Consider the following 13,665-nt stretch of genomic DNA (forward strand, 5'->3'; position numbering starts at 1 on the left):
TCCCTTACTCCTGTGCAGAGCTCTAGTTTTGGGGTTTATTTTTTTTAAAAAAGATTGTTAATTTTTATAATACTATAAGCCATGTTTTTGAATCTTAAAAATTTAAAATCTAAGATGTTTTTCAACTGATCTACACTAATATAGGAAGCTAAAGAGGTTGTTTGTTTGAACCTGATAATTTCAGGAAGCACTAGTTTGATTTGGTAAATTATTTTTCCCTAAGATAGTGTTGATTGAGGAAGGCTTTATAACAGCACTCTACAACTCATATCCAACCCAAAGTCTGAAGAGGCCCAGGAAGGTCCAGCAGCACATATTTTATGAGGAACTATCTTTAAAACTGCTTTATTATGTTTTAATACACTATTAAAGGGCCTCAGAATGTTCTTTTAAGGGATATTATTTTCAAATATTTTCCTGGGGGAGGCCATTGTCCCAAGCAGGAGTGTGGGGGATGGTTAAAATTCTGACTTATTAGTTATTACAATTAGTATTTGCTCGAAAAAAAAATTATTTTTTATTAAATTAATACATTTTTTACACTTTTTGCAAATAAAATAAAAGGGTAAGATAAAAAATAAGGTCTAAATATAAGAAACTTTATTGCAGTTTGGAGAAATTTATTGTTGTTTTTACCCAGTCCTTTCAAAACATTTCCAGAAAATAAGGCAGAACAACATTTTATAGGTTATTTTGTATTTTGAAGTCCTAATAACACGTCATTACAGTTATTTGCTCATGTTGCTTTTATTGAAAACAGTGTTCTTATGAAATACGCATCTATAATCCAAATTTAACCAGATTGAAATCACAGGACATACAGCATTTTTATATAAAAGGTGTTTTTACAACTTTTTTTTCTCATAATGTTTTCAGATAATAGAGATTAAAATTAAAAAGTCCACCAAATCTTAGGTTTTTCATATGTCAAATTGAAATAAAAACGGAAAATGTAAATTTTCTAATCCCAAAGAATAACTAATCACTTATTTATTTTGTAAAATGTGTATAAAATTGGTATGTAATACAAAATAATATCCAGGAATTTATCTTATTTTAAAGAACTTGTACTTTTACGAAGATGGAAATCAAAACTTCTTTAGAAGAATTGTATAGAAAATAAAAAGTATATTTTCAATAATTAATAAAATAACAATATATTCATTTCATTTTATATTAATGTAATCCTAATAATTTGATATTTCAAATTATATTTTTCCATCTCTTATCAGAACATCTCAATTTAAAAATCTAAATACTTCTGCGAAAGATCTTCTAAAACCTTTGTTAATTAATATAAACTACATTTTTTTTTTAAAGCAATGTTTTACAGTACACCTCTATCTGCAAGGTAAATTTTTCTAATACAATATTTTATTAGATTACTATTCTGGTTATTTCTTTATTCGGTTACACCCATAAAAAAAATGTATTTCATCACTATTGTAAAAAAACATTTTTCTTAATTAAAATGGAACCAAACTACCAATCCTAAGAGTGCCAAAGTGTAGTTTATAATAATAATGGAATGTACTTATGTAATTGGAATAGGTTTTGGAATGTACTTTCACCGACGTATCAAAATTATTAATATTTCAAATGATATAACTAGATAGTTCCCAAACTATATTTAATTAACTAATTTTAAATGTGATACTTCACAGAATTATAAATATTTGAAGATGGTCAGGGTTGCGGTAAAAAAAAGAGCAAATAGTTTAAAACTATTTTAATGTCTGAAGTTTCGCCCCACTTTGCAGGGCTTCATTAGGGGCTGTTCAAAGTGAAAGGTTGAACAGACAGAATTATGTTTGGATTAATTGAAGGAATAGAAGTAAAATATATATTTTATTTATAAAAATATCAGGTCAGCTGAAAATAAAAGATAAAAAAATCAAATAAACAGAGAGTAATAAGTAAATTTAACAAGAACCATATCTCTCTAAAATAAGTAACACAATAAAACAATAGGTTATTTTATCTTAGTAATATCACAATAACAACAGTCTTCTTATGAAAATCATACCATAATGTTCATAAATTGATATTACAGCTAAATAAAAAAAAATTAATCAAACAAAAAATGATAGAAAGCAAATTATAGAATATAATTTTCTACTATTAATACTAATAAAAATTGCTAACATCAACCAAAATAAGGAAGGACTAGAAGTCAATAGTTCAAGCAACCTATATCAGAAATATTGTTATATAAATCAAAGTGCTAAATCTTAAAATATAAATTTTGTATTATGACTCTACGATAACTACATTCTCATTTTTAAACATAAGTTAAGAGAATTTTAAATTAAATTTAGAATATATCGAACCCATATTCACCAGCATTTTTTTTTTTTACAACAGACCCAAATATTATCTTCTTTCTATGTTCAAGTAGCATTTTGAACGAAAGAATTCTTAATTTAAAATGTTTTAAGAGTTGTGGTATTAAAAAATAAATACTCTGAAATTAAAGTTAGCTGTTCCATAAAATAAATCCAGTTTACATGTATCAAATAAATAAATAGCAAGTTAAAACTTATTCTAACACCATTCTTATCCATAAGAATTTATACTACTGGTCCTCCCCAGCAAATATTAGTGAACAGTGGTACAGAACACATAATTATATTATTAACTAATTGACTAATGTTTTAGACATGAGAAGGCACATCAATAAAATTGTTTTTCGACCATCATCATTTAAACATAAGAAACATCTTAAGGCACATTGTTTAAAAATAGTAGGTTCATATCTTATATACCTATACTCAGTTAATCTTTCATTCAGAAATCATTTCTTTCATATAGATAATTTCCAGTCGCAATCACAATTTTTCACTCTTGTGATTGATTATCTATATACATCAAAATCCACATTATGAAGTTAGTACTAAAAAAATGTTTGAATGACTTATTCCATAATGACTAAATTACAAGAGAATACTTAAAGCTGACATAACTGAAAACCCAATGAACATTCCTATGATTTGGAAAAAACTAGCACATCTGGGAAGGTCACGTGCTTTCTCACGAGGTATTATTTCACATAGTGCTATATATAATAATGTTCCACCTGCAATGGCCTAGAAATCAAAAATAGGATTAGACATATCAATCAAAAAATTATCTAATAAAAATTAAGATGTTAGTTATCTTCCACACAAAATTGTTTCAACTATTAGCTCAAGATGAATCTCTATAACTTTAATTTCTAAATAATATTAATAATTACCAGTAACCTTGAGGAAATTTTGTTTATTTGAAAAATAAAAGGATAACTTGAAAATAATGTCATAGGAATTTTTTTCCTTAAATTCAAAGAAATTAACTATTTCTCTCTTCGTTTTGACCAATTCAGTTTAAAAATGATTAAAGCCATTACAACTATGCGACAAATATTTTATCTATTAGTCAATTTTATATCCTTATTTTGTTAAATTAAAGGCACTAAAGTAGGCGATAATTAGTATTTTGTAATCAACTAATTTTTTGCATTATGTTAAATAGGCAGTTGATATTTATTATTATATTGTAAATGTTCTTACTCTTTACTATATTCGTAAGTTTTTATAAGCTTGCTAAAAAAAAAAAAAAACAGTACATGTTTCTATTTACTGTGTTGTACATAGTATGAATTGTATAATAGTCTACAAAAATTGAAATGTCTAATTATGGAAATAGACATTCATCTTTTATCTGTTCCTAAATTATTTTTTACTTTCTCAAAATTTAAGTTATCAATAGCATACAGTACTTACAAACAAACATAAGTAAGAATTACAAACCTGTATGTATGGGATGATTGCTTTAGCCAATGAGGATCCATCAATTTCGAAGATCAGTCCCAAAATAATACCAATATCAGAACCCAACACAAAAACTGAAAGCGGGACAATCAAAGAGTACCAATGACGTCCACCCGAAATCAATTCAGTACCCAGGCAAAAGGCAACAAGGAGCTTATGAGAACAAACAGCACCTAACAATAATAACACCTGCAAAATAAAAGTATTATTATAATAAAATATTAAGAGAACAGTAACTTGTCTGAATGTCAATAATAATAATTCCCCATGCACCATTTCATCACCGATCTCCTGCCAGGATTTTGCTCAAGTACAATATTATTCAGCTATCCGAAATTAAAAAAAGTTAATATGGCCCTCTATGCCTATGATGCTCTTCATCTTACCGAATTGACACAATCACTAATAGACTTAAAGAACCTTTAAAAAAACACATCAAAATACCTTAAAAATGGGTATTATATCTGAATATTGCTTACATTAGTGTAAAAACCACTATTACAAGCACTGAATTAGATTTATTACAAAAGAACAGCTTGAAAGGATAAATTTTAAATATGAGAAATACTTCTCATTGCACAAGGAGCATTGATGTCTGAACAATGAATATCAGAAATTAGTCAGGATGTGATACCTTGAATGTATGTAAAAAGATAAATAAACACACCTACTTTTAAATAAACATAAAAATCATACCCCATTTGCTGAATCTTGAACACCGATGACCAATCCTTCCAGTAAGGCATGTGTTGTAAATGCAATAAGTAAACCAAAATTCATGCAAGACCATGCTTTTGTTTTTGTTTCCTGATTTTCCTAAAAATAGATGAATCATTTAAAAAATCTGATGAAATGAATAATGCTTAGGCATTAAAGAACAACAATATATTTCAGGCAAGTTGAAATAAAAAAAAATCATTATCATAAAATATGCTGTTGTTTCTAATTAGAACCATTTTAGAATAGTGTATAGGCTCATTTCTCAGTTGTTACATTAAATTATCTCTAAACAATATTTAAAACAATTACAGCTCTTACACCTATATTGGAAAACGTCAATAAAGTCAAAAGAACGAGTCAGAATTAAAAGTTAACAAAATATTTAAAAATAATAAAACTGATTCTAAAAAATCATTTATATAATTTAAATATCAATAATAACATTGCTCAAAAATGTATTTTTAAGTAAGCTGTAATTTAATGTTTTTATTTAATGGAATGCTAGTCTAAATAAAGAATAAATCGATATGAAACAATATTTAATTGTTAAAATATTAGTAGTTTAATTTGATACTAAGCAAAAAAAGTTCTAATGATGATAAAATATATTTCAAAAATTTTAATTTTTGGTGTTAGAATTGCACTGAAGTACAATATAAAATAAATAAATCCAAGAAACTTTCTGTTAAAGAAAATTTATCCAAATCATCATCTAATAGCCTCCAGAGGACTAAATTTTATTTAAAAAAAGTTTAAGGTCAATTCAAATTTAAATAGAATGATTTCTTTTCCTCCTTATTATTTTATTAAGCAATGCAATACATCATTAGAAAGGGTTTCATACTGGAAAAGAAATTTAATTCTGAGGAGTTAAAAACCATATTAAATGTTAAATACTTGACTAAACTGATTGTTTACACATAAGCAGAGATGTGGAACCTGCAAAATTAAATATAAAAATGTAGGTGGAAAATGGTGTTTAGATAGCAATCAATGGCTTACTTCACAGCAGTGCCAAGTACGATTCCACTAGCTTTACAAAAAATACAGTTAAAGATTCACTCTTTCAGTAAAATTACAACTTTTCATTTAATTTCCCTAAAAGAGAGAATTTTTAATTATATATATTTTTTTAATTAGTAGGAAAGTACTTGGCACCATTGTGAAGTATTTTGGTATTGGTATCTAGGGAGGCAATAAATCTGGCAAGTGGGCCTAGTGGTCCTTTTCGCCAACCCATGGCAGCTACTTTGAGGTTTCTACCACGCAATATCCAAAGTGGGAGTGTCCAGATTCATTTAATGGAACCACCGAGAAATAAATATTAATTGCTCCATGTGGGAATCGAACCCACAATGTTCCAAATCGGGCACTCTGGAACATATGCCCAAATCCACATGGCTATCACATCCTTACTGTGAAGTAAGCCATCAATATTAAAATAAATATAGATAATATGTTTATCATACAGCATACTGATCTGCGGTAGATTAAGTTAGAGTAAAAATAATACCTCAAGCAATTTGCAAATGAAGTATTACATAAGATGTTTGGACCAAGAAAGATGAGTAAACTGGAGAATAAATAACCATTTGTGAATATGTACAAAACAACTTAGTTTTGTGAGATAAACTAATCAATTTTTTTTTTTAATATAAATTATTACAAAGTTAAAGTACCACAATTTTGACAAACATTTCAATTATTTTTTTCAAGAATGATAATGTTAAACTTTAGAAAAAAGATGAAAAATGAAAAGGATATGATCTATTTCCTCAAATACTCAAAATTATCATTTATTAACAATTAACAGTTCATGAGCTAATAAGGAAGAAATTCTTCATATTGGCTCTTCTTATTTATTTTTTATACAAATCATAAATTTTAATATTTCAGAAAATAGAAGTTTTTAATTTGTCACCTTTCTTTTACATTTTTTTTTTTTTTAATATAATGTAAAAACGTAAATTTTACATTAGCACATAAAAAAAAAGTTAATTGAAACTGTGATATTAAAAAAATAAAACAAAAACTTATTAAACAATGTTACAAAACAACTAAGGTGTTCCATTTTATTTTTTATTTTTTTACACCTGAATGTACATGAACAAACCTCGTTGAATCTGTGCAAATAGTATTCTTTGATATTAATGATTGCATAATTAATAACGTACTAATTTTCTGTACTAAAGAAAATTGTAATTCTTAATATAAAATTTGTCAAACATAAAAGGTGGAGTAGGATGATTGCTAACGATCCTAATTTATGATATCATAGTTCAGTATTACTAAATTTGACCTACTTTAGCTATAGAATAAAACTTGGTGATGAATGAAGTTCTCTAAAAATGTTTAACATTAAATATGTTTTCTAACTCGGAATTAATTAGATAAGTATGTACACCCCAGGGCTAATACAGAAAAAGTAAATAATCGCTGAAGATAGAATTAAAAGATAGAATCATTATAGAAGATGCCAGTGACATGCATTAAGGGCACGATTCTGTACCAACATTGATATTCATTTCAAAGGTTGGGTCATACCTGACCATTACCACTATTTATTGATATTGCCCTACTATTAATAAAACTATTATTATTATTATCCTAAGTACCTTTCCCTGAAACTTTACAAAACCAATTGAATAAGGACACAAATACCCCTTCATTATAAAAACTTATGAATCTTCTCTAAAGATGGGTACAAGCTCATAAGTATTACTCCAACATTACATATGAGATATTTACTAACTTGTACACAATGAGAAAATAGCCTAACATTCTTCTCACTTATAACTTGATGCCTAGAAGTGATTCATATTTATGAGGATACATAACTACTGATCTCAATTGAAAAGGATCCTTTGAGGATTTATCAGTCTCTTGAATGTGTGTAGACAGCATTGATCAAATTATAAAATAATAACAATAATCGAATAGGCTACAACCATACTATCAGTCATGATAGAGGAACACTTATGAACCATTATTTGAAAACATTTTAAATTCCGTGAAAAACTAATCTACAAAAGACAACTCTCTCCAAAGATCAATTTGGAAAGAGTGGTAATCTGAAATAATAAAAACTAAAAGTGTCATACACTCACAGGAATAGTAGAGAAAAAGGATTAAACATATAACATACCACAACATTATCTTGAGATGAAATTTGTGATTCATTACAATTAGATGTAGAACCATAAACTCTAGTAGACTCCTGAGGTAATAATGGGTCTATAAATAAAAAATATAAACAATTATTCAATTAATGATGGAAGTACTGATTATATTTTTATGACAAGTACTAATATACCTTGTTCTTCTGAAGAGGCCTCGTTTTTAGGAAGAAATGGTGACAGTAAAACATCTACTGAATAGATTAAAAAAAAACCAGCACATAAAAGTAATTCTCCCCACTGGTGAACATCTTTCCTTACATCAGGAAGAATATGAACTACAGAAGTAGACAATAACACTCCAGCTCCAAAACATAGAGTAGATGATAATAGAATTGACTTCTTATAAGTAGAACCTAGTCCTAAAATAGCAGGGACAAGGCCACAGACATAACTACCAATAGTAACAACTACAACAGCAAGAACTTTTGCGTAAATAGAATTCATGTTTAAAAGTGATTATAACCAAGAAAACTAGGACACTCTCAGCCTCTCTTGTTAATCTCTAGATATTTATCTCTTATCAGACAAAGCACACATCCCCATTGGGATGAATTACTTTGTTCAAACTTTTATCGGTAGTAAACAAATCGTTCATGACAAAGTGTTCAAAGAGACTGGCGTTAGAAGTAAACTATAAACATGCAATACATCCATATTAGTTAGTGAATACTTTAAACTTTAATTTGATAAATATAATTAGCCTAGGCTTAAGCGTATCGAATTCTCCTTGTTCTATATTTCTTTTTGTTTTCGTATAAATATTTCTGGTAGTTCAATAACGATAATTGTGTTATAAGAGTTAATAGATAAAAATATGGAGATTTTATCAGAGATTCACATATTATTACGAAAAGAAATATCTTGGAAGTAAGGTAATAAAGAAATTCTATTGCGTACCAACTTGGAGGAAAGAATACAACCAGTATTAGAAATTAGAAAATCAACCTTTCCCAAACTTCCTTAAAAAGATTATTTAGTTTATTCTCAGTGCAGTGATTTTAATTTTCAGTTGATTGAATTGAAAACCGATATTAATAAATGAAGTTATTAATAAAGGATGAAAATAAGAGAAAAATGTACTAGAAGTAATGGGAAAAAGAAGATAGTTTTGTTAGTAGTCGGTTGAAAGTAACCGACTTTCAAAAACGGAATTTGAGAGTGAGAAGAGAGTTCGTGTCATGCAGAATTGTTTTGGCTGACGGAAGATAAAGTGATAAACAGGATTCCATTGATGCTAAGAATTTGGCTGAAGGAAACTTCAATTCATGAAGAAAATACCCTTAATTAAAAATAAAATATTTAAAAATTTGCAGACGGTGGTTTCGGCTCTCTTCAGACCAATACAAACATGTTGAAATTGGAATGGTGAAATGGTGTGTTAATTTTGCTATTTAAATTAGTTTTAGTATGTATATCCAATTGTCCCTTAACCGTTGCCAAACGAAAAAAGGATGGGATATGAACTATTGTTACAGTTGAAATATTGATATTTTTTTTTCAATATTATATGTTTCTTATATTTATAATAAATATAATTTAAAATTAATTAATTTATAATAAATACTTCTATCCAAATTTATTTTTTATTTGTTCATTAGCGATGGTCCGTTACGGAAAAAATGGTTTGAGAACCGGTTCAAGCATTGGAACGGCTCAGAACAAAACGAAAATACAGGAGATACGATCGGAAAGTGAACGTGTTTGACTTTCTTTCTATTGAATTTTCGTTTCAATCTGAGATTTCTTTCTAACGTCCATTCACTCCAAGATTGTCTTTCTTATATTACCTTTAAAACATTCACTTATAAGGAGTATTAGTCGATGTACAACAACTTAACAATTTCTCTAGATCATAACACTAAAACTAATAAGAGGAAATGAGTAAATTAATTTATAAAATAACGTCGATTGAACCTATGATAAAACTCTTAGTCTTCAGTTTTGGTACTGAAACAGTAGCTCATTTAAATATTGGATTAGTCTACTACATCAGTTTCAACGAATTTTTACCTATAAAAAATATTAATACTGGCGTTGAAATTCGTTTGAAATGGATTGGTAATTCTTGTTTGGCTTTCCTTAAATTTCGAGATTATTTCGAAAAAAAGGAAGTGTCAGTTCCATATAGATTATCAGTGCTTACGTTTTATATTTTTCACTGTTGTTTATATATTTTACTTACTTGAAAAGATATTAAAAAGATTGTACGAATTACATTTTAAATTAAAACAACTTAATATTTAGGACTTTTAATTTGTGGTTAATTATGTATTTATTTACGGTATATTACCTTGCAAAAATACTCGAAAAGAAATATATTTATCCAAGTTGTGAAATTCAAACATTCTTGTTATATGAAAACCTCCCTCTTTGCCTCCCAATGAGACATTGGATGGAATAGAGAAAAATGGTCAATAATCAATTATAAATCACGAAATTTTGGCTTAAATTTATCCCAAATTTAATCATTTTGTATTGTCTAGAAAACAACCATATATATAAAATATAATTTCACTTAAAAAAAAGGGGCTGATCAAGGTGACAACATGTAGCATAAAAAAATACTACTAAAAAATATTACTGAATCAGACATCTCCATCCTAGATTGAGTACTACAATTTATAAAACGCTCTCTGATCCCTCAATTTTGTTTTTCGATACAATCTAAAAGTCAATTATTTTATATATGATAATTGACCGTATAATTTCAAATATGAAGAAGATGGTCAGGGTTCCGGTCAAAAAGAACAAAAATAGTTTTCAACCATCATTGGCTATTATTTTCGTGAAAAATATGACATACATTTAAAAGAAAGGTAATTTAAATAACTTAACAAAACTGGTAATAAATTCTTAAGATGATTCATTATGATGTCTCAGAGATTGAAAAAAAAAAATAAAAAAGTAAGATTCAATATAGTTCACATTATTATTTTGATCGTTCCTTATTGAACAATAACCAATTCCGGTTCAAACAAATAATCAAGTTCGATAAAATAAAAGTACTATCGACTAGAAAATAAGTTAAATGAAAAAAGTCTTTTTTCATTTAATTGATCAACCGATCAATTAAATGAAAAAAGTCTTTTAATTATAAATTATTAAATTGATAATATCACATTATGTAGGACAACTAATCAAGTGGTATTTGAACCAAGTATGTCTGAAGGCACTTTTTGTGTACTATAGTGCTAATCCTTGTGGACTTCCGATTTTAATCCTTTGTTGTTTATCTTGCGTTCAATGGCTACATAAGAGAATTTACTGAGGTATATTTAGATCAGTTTTTAAAATAGTGGTTTTAAATCGAAATTTTTAAACGATGGCTACTTTCTTTTATTAATAAATATTGTATTGTTAATGTTTAATTTTTTTTAAAAATTATTGCTTCAAAAAACTATTGTATTGTCTTTATGTAATTACAAAAAACTGGATATAAGTTGTTATATTGTATGGTATTAATAAAGATTTATTATTGTTTTAGGATTGAATGTCAAACATATTTGCCTCTTGTGGTATCCTAAGCACTCTTGGATTATTTGATTTGAAATTAATTAAATGAGATTGAGAGGATGACTTATTGTTTTTGAAATTAATAGGTTCATTTAAGTCAATAATCTTTATTTTTTAAATAAATTGTACTATATGCCAGTGTCAAATATGGATTTGTATAATGCAATGTTTCCTTCTCATTTAATTCATATACCACCTCAACCAGTCCATAATGAAGGCAGAACTTATGCCACTCATCCAACAGCCTTTGAGGTTTTTCGAGTGGTTTCTAGAAATAATGAAATGAGATATGATCATAGAAAAAATTTTATTTTGCATTCTAATAGTGCAGTAAACTTAACCCATGGTTCTAATAAAAGGATGTCTTCTCAGTATTATGCTAAAACATTTTATAATACTTCTAAACAGGAATACTGGAAAACCAAAAATACTGGCGAGAACAAGAGGTAGGTATTGATTTAATTTAATCTATTCTATATTTCTAGTTTAGATTTATATATATATATATATATATATACACACACACACATACATTGGAAAATTGAAGGATTAATATTTAATTATCAAATTTCCTTCCTTATACTTTATATATAGGTACTTCTATTCTGTTTAATTATTTGCTCTTTGATTAACTGTCAAACAAATCATGACTCCTAAATTAATTTTTAACTGCTAAACATATCATATTAAAATTCTGCTTAGGGTTTACCAATTTTTGGACAACAAATGTTTTTATTTTATAAAATCTTGTGTTACTATATATATTATGTTATGATCTATCACATATAGTTTATGGAAGTTAATACTCATTTGTAATTATTTAGTTAAAAATAAAATTAGAATTGTCACAGTAATCCAATGTCCTTAACTAAGAAATTTATTAGTATTTACTTATATTTTTAAATATTTTCAGCATTATTGGTGTAATAATTTAAGATATAGCTGGTTCCAAAAATGGGATCATTTGATAAATTAGTTAAATGCAACAATAATTAGATACAAAGATACCCTGAGGTTAGAAAATTGATCTATTGTAAATGGAATTATTCGATTTGTCTAATGAGTTGTGTCTTTGAAATAAATCAAAGGATGCTTGATACATTTATAAGTTAGGTGTTATAAGAATAATGATCTTATTATAATTTAAAGAATTTATAGAAGAAGACAAAGGTCGACTAATTTTTTTAAGACTTATTAAATCCCTGGTTAAGGTAGGCAATTGGTAAGGAGAGAGGAATTACATATTGTGATTACAAGCCAGCACTATCTTTGATGTTTATAAATATCAAATTATTATATTCATGACTATGCATAATAAATTTTTGTACCACATTAGTTGTGTAGTTGTTAGTTAATGACTATTTTTCATTTTAGATTGGAACATGGAAGTTCTGCTCCTTGTTTAATTTCAGCTGTTAGTAATGAATCACTTGACAGTGGAATATCTCGATCTCCTACTCCCAGCAAACAACAATCTGTTAATTCAAGTATTTCATACGATCAAATGAAGCCTTATCATGTTCTGCCATCATTAGAAAAGAAGTATGTGTATCAGCATGTAGTTTGATGTTTGTCTTCAACTAATTTATATTTTGAAATTGAGTTATAATGTCTTATTTTTATTATTTGTTTGAGTTTAACGTCCTAGAATAACTAAATTTATACTTATTTTATCATATTAGTCAAAAATCTATTTTTGTTGAAAATTGAAATTTATTCTTTGGGAATAAAATAAAGCCAAATAAAAGTCAATTTTCACTTGCAAGAATTTAAGTTCATAACAGAGAGCGCTACAGTACTTCCACAAAGCACCTGTCCACCTCATCAACTTTATAATAGTTTGACTTTACTATACCTTTAAAAAGTTAGCAATATCATTAATACCTTACACATGTACTAACCAACTATTGATTACATATTCATCAATGAGTCATATTTTAGCTTAAAAGATTTCTTCCACCTCTTTTTTTCTTTTTAAATTTTGTTTTTAAGTTTTGTTAATTTGATTTTATATCCTCATTTACGGTGGCTTGAGAAACTTAAAGGTCCTATGTCATTTATAGAGACTCGGTCAACTCTCAATGTTCAATACTTTCTACGATACTCAGAAGACCATTAAATCAAATGATTCTATCCCATTGGCATTAGAGTAGCATATATTCTCCAATATATAAATTGGATAACATATTTATAGTCCAATAATTCCATTGGTATAGGATACAAGCATGTCTTTTACTTTTCTATAGATTCATGAGGAGTGGGGATTTTTGGAAAATTTAGGATTCAGTTTTGAGTGAGGTACTCACAGTAGTTTAAAATAGTCTGCCTATATATAGGGAATATTCTCAGAATCACAATCAAACATTTAATAGCACTTGTAGTATATTTTGCATCTCTCTCTCTCTCTCTCTCTCTCTCTCTCTCTCTATATATATATATATATA

At 27.3% G+C, this 13,665-nt stretch overlaps 2 protein-coding genes across 2 annotated transcripts in view; one reads left to right on the forward strand and one right to left on the reverse strand.

Annotated features, from left to right (window-relative positions):
- Window positions 1-1,714: 1,714 nt before the first annotated feature.
- On the reverse strand, window positions 1,715-8,434 carry Zip88E (Zinc/iron regulated transporter-related protein 88E). The gene is made up of 5 exons (XM_014420679.3): window positions 7,843-8,434; window positions 7,675-7,763; window positions 4,506-4,625; window positions 3,789-3,998; window positions 1,715-3,086 (listed from the first exon to the last, which is right to left on the reverse strand). Exons 1-5 carry the CDS (start codon window positions 8,150-8,152, stop codon window positions 2,934-2,936), a joined length of 882 nt encoding a protein of 293 aa, XP_014276165.1. The 5' UTR covers window positions 8,153-8,434; the 3' UTR covers window positions 1,715-2,933.
- A 2,479-nt stretch (window positions 8,435-10,913) lies between these two features.
- LOC106680744 (poly(A) RNA polymerase gld-2 homolog A) overlaps window positions 10,914-13,665 on the forward strand; it is a 20,938-nt gene continuing 18,186 nt past the window's right edge. The window contains exons 1-3 of the mRNA XM_014420667.2: window positions 10,914-10,977; window positions 11,193-11,667; window positions 12,596-12,763. Of these exons, the coding sequence (XP_014276153.1) occupies window positions 11,354-11,667; window positions 12,596-12,763 (482 nt within the window). The 5' untranslated portion in view covers window positions 10,914-10,977; window positions 11,193-11,353. The remainder of the gene's footprint in view (window positions 10,978-11,192; window positions 11,668-12,595; window positions 12,764-13,665) is intronic.

The sequence above is a fragment of the Halyomorpha halys genome, unplaced genomic scaffold (assembly GCF_000696795.3).
Source record: "Halyomorpha halys isolate HHAL.00 unplaced genomic scaffold, Hhal_1.1 Scaffold284.1, whole genome shotgun sequence".
Taxonomy (NCBI): domain Eukaryota; kingdom Metazoa; phylum Arthropoda; class Insecta; order Hemiptera; family Pentatomidae; genus Halyomorpha; species Halyomorpha halys.